General features: G+C 47.6%; 1 protein-coding gene across 2 annotated transcripts in view; it reads left to right on the top strand.

Moving 5' to 3' along the window:
• The first annotated feature begins 2,961 nt into the window (after nt 1–2,961).
• cdk13 (cyclin dependent kinase 13) overlaps nt 2,962–10,278 on the top strand; it is an 8,538-nt gene continuing 1,221 nt past the window's right edge. The window contains exons 1-14 of one of the 2 annotated variants that reach the window (XM_019884758.1): nt 2,962–4,972; nt 5,714–6,289; nt 6,937–7,089; nt 7,243–7,382; nt 7,469–7,639; nt 7,746–7,935; nt 8,028–8,084; nt 8,202–8,303; nt 8,393–8,470; nt 8,604–8,720; nt 8,965–9,096; nt 9,214–9,413; nt 9,543–10,019; nt 10,187–10,278. The exon at nt 10,187–10,278 is cut by the window's right edge and continues 1,221 nt beyond it. In XM_019884758.1, coding sequence (XP_019740317.1) covers nt 3,849–4,972; nt 5,714–6,289; nt 6,937–7,089; nt 7,243–7,382; nt 7,469–7,639; nt 7,746–7,935; nt 8,028–8,084; nt 8,202–8,303; nt 8,393–8,470; nt 8,604–8,720; nt 8,965–9,096; nt 9,214–9,413; nt 9,543–10,019; nt 10,187–10,278 — 3,609 coding nt within the window. In that variant the 5' untranslated portion in view covers nt 2,962–3,848. Of the gene's footprint in view, nt 4,973–5,713; nt 6,290–6,936; nt 7,090–7,242; nt 7,383–7,468; nt 7,640–7,745; nt 7,936–8,027; nt 8,085–8,201; nt 8,304–8,392; nt 8,471–8,603; nt 8,721–8,964; nt 9,097–9,213; nt 9,414–9,536; nt 10,020–10,186 lie in introns of both variants that reach the window. The other variant, XM_019884759.1, reaches the window with a different exon arrangement.

Raw genomic sequence — 10,278 nt, 5'->3', positions numbered from 1 at the left:
GGGGGGTGGGTAAAATTTCGGGGGGGGGGGATGAAAATCCCCGATGTAAAGAGATCACCCCCCCACACCCCCAAAAACAAGGATCACATTGAAACTTATTAAAACACACTTTGCAAAAGTACGCCTTAGTGCCTGGACTCACTCCGTTGCCGTCAAGGAATGGGAGCCGATCGTATAACATCACTTTGGAAAAGAAGACAGGCGCAGCTCTTCGAATGAGAGGCAAAGTGTGCCTGCCAGCCGTTTATTGTAGAAATGACGCATCAAGCAAATGAAAAGCTGCTACCGTAATGCTAATGCAGAATGCAAAACGCCATAGAGGGGCTAAGGGAAATTAGCATAACCGCTCAGACTAAACTTTGACACAAGTGCTACTACACACGGAGATCCGCAACACGTGCAACTATTCAAACGATATTCAGAGGCGGCGATTCTGTGTTCTGTGGGAGCGACTGCAGTTTAGTCGGTGCTCAAAGTTGGGCCGGTTGTTGTGTGTACTCCGCTTGAGCTGAAAACACACCTCAAAGTCACTACAGCAACTTGGAAATGATCCCAAAAAAGGTTATTTGGCAGTTTCAATTCAGTCCTGCCAGGCAAATGAGAATCATATTTATGATTTTTTTTTCTTTTTTTTTTCTTCACCACCACTACTTTTGTCACCCATATTTACCTTGACTTTTTTTTTTTCCTTGTTCATGTTCTTCTATTTGCCCCTCATGAAAAAAAAGTGCACTAACTTTCATGTTTTTCTTAGCCGGAATCCTCTCGAAGACAAATAATTCTCAGTCCTGGCACATTTCAACCTTTTTTTTTTTCCTCCAACCTCACGCGTTATGATTGTCATTAACTTTGTTTTTTAAGTTATTATTACTGCGACTGGTGACTTTGTTTCTGTGATCTAGTCATTTTTGGTGCTCCAACAGGCCAGTCGAATCGCACTAAGATGGCATCATCAAAGTCCACAAAGGATTGCGTTCATGCCAATTTGACCAAACTGACTGTTTTGTTTTTTTGTCTTTTTTTTTAAACAAAATAATCTTGCTGAACCTTCTCTTTGCTTTATTTGTTTCCTAATTGGGCTTACCTGTAATCAACAGATATGTCTCCCGAGAGCATTTACACCTTGAGAACTGAAAAACTGAAGCCACAAATGCTCGTAAGACATTAAAAAAATAAAATTAAAAAAAAAAAAACATTCCTCCAATTTTCAGTCCCCCATTCAATCAAAATATTGTGGGACAGGTCCAAACGAGAGTTCCTCTCAGTCACCAAAGAAAAAAAAATCCTCGCTCGTATTTGCAAAAGTGCCGTTGTTTTCAATTGAAGTCAATCTGGACCAAAAAAAAAAAGCAGACGGAGACGAGTTTTTGCGCACGCCGCTGCCTACCCGCCGTCCGCGTTGAATGTCGACCATCCCGAGTGCGACGCTGGCGATCGCGTGCGCTTTCTCCGCTGACCTTATTCTTCCATTTCTTGGCCGACATTTCAGGATGACTCCCAAATGATGACGCGTTCAATGGAACTACTTTGCTCATGACTTGCTGGTGTCTAACAAAGTGCTGAATCAACATAATTCACATTCATTACAATTTCGGGTGTGCATTTCTGCCTTTAAAGCCCGATTGCCATCACTTTTTGGAAGTTGTGTACTTTCAAAAAAAAAAACAAAAACATCAAATTGCCCCTTCGTTCCCTTCTTTTGCGAAGAACTGAGCCACAGCTATTACTACGTTCCACCATTTTCGACAATAAACGAAACGGACGGATGGCCACTACTGGAGACTATGCAACAACAATAGCAACAAAAACTGGTCTAACGACAAAGCACGGAACCATGTTTCCCCTTTCCGATTCATGTTAAAAGCTATCTTTTATTGCGCTCATGTCACCCAAAATGCAAAAGAATGCCTCCGGTATGTATTGATTGAAAAAGCACACACAGTGGTGGGAGTGTTTTGACGCTTTTATGTGTTGAGGTGAAGCCAATCGTTTAGTTAAATGTATGAGAACGAAAGAAAGAGAAAGATAGGATTTTTTTTTTTTTTTTAAGGGCTACCCTCCAACATATGATGCCGCCCCCCCCTCGTAAGAGTCAAATGTCACATTTTTAAGAGTAAGGACTGAATAGTGTACCTCCTCCATGGTCACATTGTGCTCTTGTTGCTAAAATAATAATAATCATTAAAAAAAAAAATTTACCACCGTTGTGCTAGCTGTTATTGGCTTCAGAGTTGAATCATTGTTAGGGTATTTAAAAAAAGAAAACAAAAAAAGCAAATGTCCGTCATGAGCCTCTGAAATGATTTCTATTTCCTCCCAAGAGTGTGGCGAGACAGCCAAATTCAAAGAAAATGTATTGCCTTTTTATATTCATGCTATTAAAAAAAAGTAATAAAATAATCTATATAGTATATGTCTGTTTTGGTGGGTGGTGGGGATGTTTGCCACGATTGAAATGCTCACTTCATGTTTACTTTTTCTTTCTGAAACATAACCACTAATGTAGCCTCTACCTGTCTGTTCGTGTGCAAGAGGTGATGCTTACATTTCAATTTTTGTGAGCTTGCGTGCGCGTGTCTGTGATTTGGAAATGGCAAATAAAGGTGATATGACTAATGCAAGTGAGTTGCTGTTGTGTCGAATATGTGGAAGGGTACATTCAAATGACTGACATGAAGAGGAAATATGTTTGCTTATTTATCAGCGGTAGGACGCAACCAAGTACAAATACTTCCTTACTAGTACATTTAATTTTTTTTTCTACAGTTAAAAAAAAAATCCTTCTATTAACGTTAGCTAAAATAATGTGCGAATAAATTACCTGAACGCAGCACTTGCATGTTTAACATTAAAGCACCGTTTGTATTAGTTGTCCATTCCGGTGGTGCGACTCAGGGGTTCCCTCAGCGCTGACGTCACAGGGCACGTCGTTACGCACTTTCCTGTGATTGGCTGACGCCGGCGCACGAGGCCTGTAGTTTGAAAGCTCGTCTGGGGCCCAAAAGTGTAAAGTAGCACTAGCCTGCCTCACACCGCCAACTAAGTTAACGCCGTTTGGCAACTTGATTCTAACCAAACGCTACGCTCGCTTTGGCCCCCGAAAGTAACGCGGGGCGCCTTCAGGGATGATGACGCCACCTGCGGGAGTAAGCCACTTGGCGGATTAGACGATGGAGGACGCGGCTTTTTGACGCCTTTTTGGGGGGCTGGAAGTCAACGCTGAGAACGGAGAGAGAGACAAGAAAGCTTCCCAGCTGGCTAGCGGCTAGGCGGCTAACTGGGCAAGCTCGCGTGCCGCTCCACTTCCCTATTGCGCTACGGCAGTGTCAAATGAGAGGCTGACAACTTTGCTTTTGACCTCGAACACCAACCCGCGGATGGAAATACTCGCACCGGCCGCGCTGCCTCCACGGAACCGGGGCTTTAAATCCGGACGGGCCTCGGGCTTGCACGTTCGTTCACGAATACGATGTGTCGTCTGGTAGCTTTAGCCGCCCGAGGCTAACCTAGCTTTCATTGACTTAGCATTTGCTAGCGAATCCGTAATTATGCACACTATAGAGTCCGGGTCGTTAATCGTCTCTTGGTAGCTGAATGTCATTTTGTGTGCGAGTGTGTAGAAATTGATTAGTAACAAAATTGGAGTGAACAAACCCAATCCAGTTAGCTCTGTGATGCTAACGTTAAGCTCGTGATCTCGCCAGTCAGGGCATTCCGAACGTGAGTTATGATGCTAGCTAGCCCAATGTTATTATGTTCCACCGCAAAGCAAGGAGCATAGCATAGCATAATAGTATTTAAAGGTTATTTCTTAGTGAAGGTGGCAGTAGGTGTAACCGTGTGGATAAATGCCGAATTCAGATTTACTTAGGGATGGCCGCGGCCGGAGTCCCCCCGCGCAGAGAAATGCTAACAGGCAGGACAGACGGAACGCGAGTAAGCCGGGAAGTAGTGCGGCTCAGCGGGACAGACATCGAGACAAGAGACGCTCGTCGGCTTCTCGCCGGAAGAAACGCAGACAGGCCAAGGACAGGGACGTGTGGCACATCGGTGCAACGGAAGGTACGGTCAGTGACCGACATGGCACTTTTGGGAAGGAGGCTGAACTTCGGACACTGGTGGAGTATGATGACGTGAGCTCCCAGTCTGAGCGCTTTTCCGGGAGCCCCTCGCCCAAGCTGGACCACCAGGTGGACCACCAGGTAGATCGGTTCTCCATGGACCGATTGAGCGACTTTGAGGAGTACAACGCTCCGTCGAGGGACCGCCAGGCCGTCTTCCTTAACAAGGACGTGCATGCCAAAGGACCTGCAGAAAGGAGCAAGGACCCTGGCCGGAAGAAGGAACGTCCTACTCGTGAGAGAAATGCCAAAGTTCGTGGCGGACTCAGCCCGAGCAGCTCTAAAAACCAACGAGACGTGGTGAAGACTAACGACAAAAATGGCAAAAGAGCGTCCTCCAGTCAGTCGTCACAGTCTGCAGACAAACGGGACTCCGCAAGGCAACGGAATAAAACGAGAGCAGATAAAGAACCGCCGTCTGCGTACAGAGACGTTCCTCCGCAGTCCTATCGAGATGAAGAGCTGAGGGCCTACAGGAGAAGCCCGGGATTCAAATCTGAAAGTCCCTATGGGACGTCCTACCCTTACAGCTACCAGTCTCCGTCCGGTTACAACCAGATGACATCAAGACGAAGCCCGCCTTACCCAAGCAAAAGAACCTCTCCCGCGCCCAACTACTACGGCCGTGATGCTGATGTGTACGGCGCTTACGGCGTCGCCAAGTCACCCAGCTCGTATTCGGGCAGCAAGAGGAAGCGATCACCGACCAGTCCAGCCAACTGGCGCCGATCTCCCAGTTACAGCAGACACAGCCCGTACGAGCAGGGGGAGTTTGTCGCCAGTCCTTACGCAGGCCGGAGGAGATCTCGAAGTCCCTACAGGAAATCCCTCAGCCCGAGTCCAGATGTCAGGTGAGACGCGAGGCTGAGCTCCAGGGATTGATTTGCAGGTCTGCAATTGGCTATAGATGCAAGCAGATGGCACAAAAGTAAGATTATGTTAGCATAACGATTTTATGATGCAACCATCATTGCAGTCGTTGATCGTTTTGACCTTTAACCAGTAAAGATGATTCAGAAAGTTCAGATCCTTGTCAAAAGGCACACGGAGGTGAACGTTCCATTGCGATATTATTTATAACCGTCATTATGCGTCTGAATTAACTCTACTGCATTGACAACATATTTGACTCGTTTTTTTTTTTTTTTTGTTTACGCTGTCACAAGTGGCAACAAAACTAGGACATGCATATGAATGTGGCTTTGCAGAACTGTTATTCGTTACTTCTATTTACTTTGAAATGACAACCCGTTTTTTGTTTTTATTTTTGGCAACGGCAACGGTTTTGTTTCAAACGTTTACTGCTCAGATGGTAATCTTTGAAGTGGGACTGCCGAGTTAACCACCAAGTTTCTGTTCCTCCCTTTTTGAGGCTAGATATTATTTTACTTCCTTGTATTGAAGCTTCCTACTAGCTTTGGTTTCAGGGAGCTGCAATATGTATTTCTTTTCACAATTTATAATCGTTCCCAGGCACTGCAAAGTCTTTGAGATATCTTTTTGTCAAACGTCAAGAAACGTCAGCCCTCAATTTCCGCTCTTCTCCCGCAATGTCTGAAGTGATCTTAAACATGCTCAAACTTTCTTCCCAGGCGATCGGTCAGGTCTCGCAGTCGCAGCCCGTATTCTTCCTCCAGACATTCTCGCTCCCGCAGCCGCCACCGCCACTCTCGCTCCCGCAGCCGACCCTCCAGCCTCTCGCCGAGCACGCTCACCTTCAAGAGCAGCCTGGCGGCCGAGCTCAGCAAGCAGAAGAAAGCCAAAGCCGCCGAGGCGGCCGCAGCCAAAGCCAAAGGTGCTGGCAAAGCTTCCACGCCGACTAAGAACGCCGCCGCCCACCAGCCCAGTCCCAAGACCAACCACGCGGCCAGGAAGGGACGCCTGCCTTCGCCGCCTGCCCCTCCAGCAACGACAGCAGCGGAGAAAGGGCCGCGCACACCCACATCCAGCCAGCCCCAGTCGCCCTCGGACTGCTCCTCGAAGAGGAGTTCAGAGCAGCCTGTCAGTCGGGAAAAAGACGGCAAGGCGAAAGATGACTCCAAGAGGAAAGCGGCGGCGACAAGCGGGACGAATAAAGATAAGGAACGAGCCAGCGGGACCTTCATCTCTGGTGTCCCGTCCCTGCCCCTTCCCCTGAGTGTTCTTGAACAAATTGATAAAGGAGACAGGTAGGTCCCTGGCAAATTCCACAAGACACCATATTAAAAAAATAATAATTTTCTTTTCTATAGTTCGCTGAGTGGCTCCTAAACTCAGCTTTATTTATTGAGCACCTTAGAACAACCATCATTTCATGCAAAGTGCGGTATATGAAATAAAAGCGGGGTGGGACGTAAAAGGGCTACTTGGACCAAATACCATCACTTCTGTTTTCATTTTGTTGAAATTCAAGAATTGGAGTCCCATCCAGGCCTTAATTTCCTCCAGTCAAAACAAAACTAACCTGAAGGAGAAGGTGTCCTTTTTGCTTGCCGGGACATCGATTTCACTTTCATCCGCATGGCTGTCGAAGGAAATACCATGCTTTCTTAATCTGAAACCTACGGGCAGCAAATGCAATGAAAATAGCAGGAGGCCCAAAGTTGAACCCTGTGGAACACCATGTGACAGTGCCTAAAATAACCTGAAAGCCATTTATAGGTATGGGTAATATAATAAGAGGACTTTGAAATGATATCAACGCAATCCTAAATGTTTTTCGGGAGGGTGTACATGACTCGCTGGATGGCTTGCCCTTTATTTCCCGTGAGTAGTGTCGTTCATCTTAATTACGCAAATAGCCATCTAATAAATTGTTCATTTTTTCATTTATCAGCGCAAAGGACACTTCGGCGAAGAAGAAATCCGATCGAAAGGGCCGACAGCTGCTCACCGACCTGCCCCTCCCGCCACTTCTTTCCAGCCGCACATCTTCCCCGCACAGCCCGGCCGACGAGAAAAAGGCCCAAACGCCGCGTAAAAGGCCCAAGTTAGTTCAGCTTTATTTTTCATGGTTGTCATGCTGTGAGATTGTTCCCATCTAAAATAATACCCGATTGGAAATACTGCTTTGCAGACCCAACTATTTGTATACAAATCACAAAAAAAAAACAACCAAAAAACGTTTCCTTCCCGATCCCAGAATGTGCGGCCCGAGATACGGCGAAATAAAAGAGACGGAGATCGACTGGGGGAAGCGTTGCGTGGACAAGTTTGAGATCATCGGCATTACGGGAGAAGGCACGTACGGCCAGGTCTACAAGGCCAAAGATAAAGACACAGGTGGGAAACACTCATTTCAGAAAACGAAAAACTCTCTTTTGTTAAGCTGCCGTTCAGAGCGATGTCGTCGTCATTTTATCTAACAGCGGAGATGGTGGCTCTGAAGAAGGTTCGTCTGGACAACGAAAAGGAGGGCTTCCCAATCACGGCCATCCGAGAGATCAAAATTTTGCGGCAGCTCAACCACAAGAGCATCATCAACATGAAGGAGATCGTCACCGATAAGGAGGACGCGCTGGACTTCAAAAACGATAAAGGTACGTTTTCGTCCCATATCCCCCGATTCAAATGACAACTATTTAATTTTTTATTTTTATTTTTTGGCCATACAAATGTGTCATTTCGTCCTCTTTTTACGGGCAGGTGCTTTCTATTTGGTGTTTGAGTACATGGACCACGACCTGATGGGCCTGCTGGAGTCGGGCCTGGTGCACTTCAACGAGAGCCACATTAAGTCGTTCATGAGGCAGCTGCTGGAGGGGCTGGATTACTGCCACAAGAAGAACTTCCTGCACCGCGACATCAAGTGCTCCAACATCCTGCTCAACAACAAGTACGCAAGTCCGAGCTCTTCGTAAAGCCCCTCGCCGCTTCGTATTTGACGTTTTTTGTTTTTCCCTCACCCGTCTTCTCTCATCCCATCAGAGGCAAAATCAAACTGGCGGACTTTGGCCTCGCCCGCTTGTACAACTCTGAAGAGAGGTGAGCCGACGTTGGCCGGTTCTTGATTTATTCTGCGGTTACATATTCGTCCGCATTCAAATTCTTTTCCATATATATATATTTTTTTTCCATTCAATGTCTGCATCTCATTCGCAGTCGACCATACACCAACAAAGTCATCACGCTGTGGTACCGCCCCCCGGAGCTGCTGCTGGGCGAAGAGAGGTACACGCCTGCCATCGACGTGTGGAGCTGCGGGTAAGAAGTCAGAAAGAAAATTTTATTTTGGCGGGGGGAAAAAAAGTAAAAAAAAAAAAAAAACAAAATCTCTCTGACACCGTTCACAGATGCATCCTGGGGGAATTGTTCACAAAGAAGCCCATCTTTCAAGCTAACCAGGAGCTGGCCCAGTTGGAACTGATCAGGTACAATAAAATTTGGCATTTTGCTCACGAAAATTAGCATCAGTTAGTTACGTGATAAATTTTGAGCTTTGAACAATTGCTACTTTCTTGCTTATTAATACTTGACTTATTTGAGTGTTTCGCTGTCTTCCAGTCGGATATGTGGGAGTCCGTGTCCCGCGGTGTGGCCGGACGTCATCAAGCTTCCCTTCTTCAACACCATGAAACCAAAGAAGCAGTACAGGCGACGACTGCGGGAGGAATTCGCCTTGTGAGTTCGCCCGCGTCACGTCGGATGCATTTGTTGAATAATAATTTATAATTAATAAATTGTTATTCAACAAATGCATTTTTTTATTGATTTATTTATTGAATAATAATAATAATTAAAAAATACTCAAGGAACTTTTATCCTGAATTTTATTTTCGAAAACATGAAAAGTGTTTGTTCATTTTTGACTTGTACGTGCGCTCGAATTTATTTGGGTGAATAATTTTGTGGGTTTGTTGTTCAGCATTCCTCCGACTGCCCTGGACTTGTTTGACCACATGCTGAACCTTGACCCCAGCAAGCGCTGCACGGCCGAGCAGGCGCTCGGCTGTGAGTTCCTCAAGGATGTGGACCCGGACAAAATGCCGCCGCCAGAGTATGTTAGCCCCTCCAGAGATCACAACTATTTGCCCACAAGGCATTAAAAAGTCAATTTTCCATTTTACGTCTCCCCCCTTTTTGCCTTGAAACACCCCCGCTTGAATGTCCACAGTCTTCCATTATGGCAAGACTGTCACGAGCTGTGGAGCAAGAAGCGTCGGCGTCAGAAGCAGATGCCCGAGGAGCTGGCCGGCCCCCCGAAGGCGCCGCGCAAGGAGCTGGGCTTGGACGACAGTCGCAGTAACACTCCTCAGGGCTTCCCGGCTTCTGCGGGCATCAAAGCCCCGAGTGCGGCGGCTTCATCACTGCTGGGTGAGAACAGGAATCGACTCTTACAATCGACATTCTGATAATTTTTAGTGACTCCCGCTGTTAATATTAGACTCACATTGCAGAGGTGTCAAACCTCCTCATCCACTCTGATCTCCGTTCTAGCCGCAGACCCCAAAGCTCCGAACTCCCAGTTGACGCAGGAGCAGCTCGCCGTCCTCCTGAACCTCCTCGGCCCGCCCAACAGCACCGCCGCCAACACGGCCCAGTTCTTCCAAGCGGTGAACTCCAAGGTCAACCAGGAGACACTCCAGCAGCTCTCCAAAGCGTTGCCGCCCCCCGACGCGGTCGAGCCCCCTGCTCAGCCCCCGCCCGCCAAACCCCCGCAGCCCGCCATCCCGGCCGGCGTGCCGCGCACCCCGCCCATGCCCAAGCCGCCTTCTCCTCCTCCTCCGCCCGAGGGGGACGCGGCGGCCGCTACCCAGACGGCCGTCACCATGCTGCTGGCTCAGCTGCTGCAGGCTCAGAGGCAGGAGGTTGGGGACGGGGGTGACGCGGCGGAGGCTCCCGCCAACAACCTGGGGGTGGGAGCACCCGTGCTCCCTCCCGAGAACAAACAAGCTCCAGAATCCAGTCCGGTCTCACCTGGTAATCCTTTTTTAATTTTGTCATGAACTCGATTCAGTACCAGCCAATTCTAGACCAAGTCTGAAAAGACGTTTAAAAACGTATTTGGGAGTGAATGAGTTAAGTAAGAATCACATGTTGATATGGACCTTGTTTTAGCGCATTGTTTGTTTTTATTCGATCTACAGCGCAGGACATGACAGGCGTCCCCATCCTGCCCCCAGACCAGAGACCGCCCGAGCCCCCAGAACCGCCTCCGCACGCCGATCTGGACTCCACA

The sequence above is a fragment of the Hippocampus comes genome, unplaced genomic scaffold (assembly GCF_001891065.2).
Source record: "Hippocampus comes isolate QL1 unplaced genomic scaffold, H_comes_QL1_v1.1 scaffold501, whole genome shotgun sequence".
NCBI lineage: Eukaryota > Metazoa > Chordata > Actinopteri > Syngnathiformes > Syngnathidae > Hippocampus > Hippocampus comes.
This window is presented reverse-complemented; position numbering and strand designations above follow the sequence as displayed.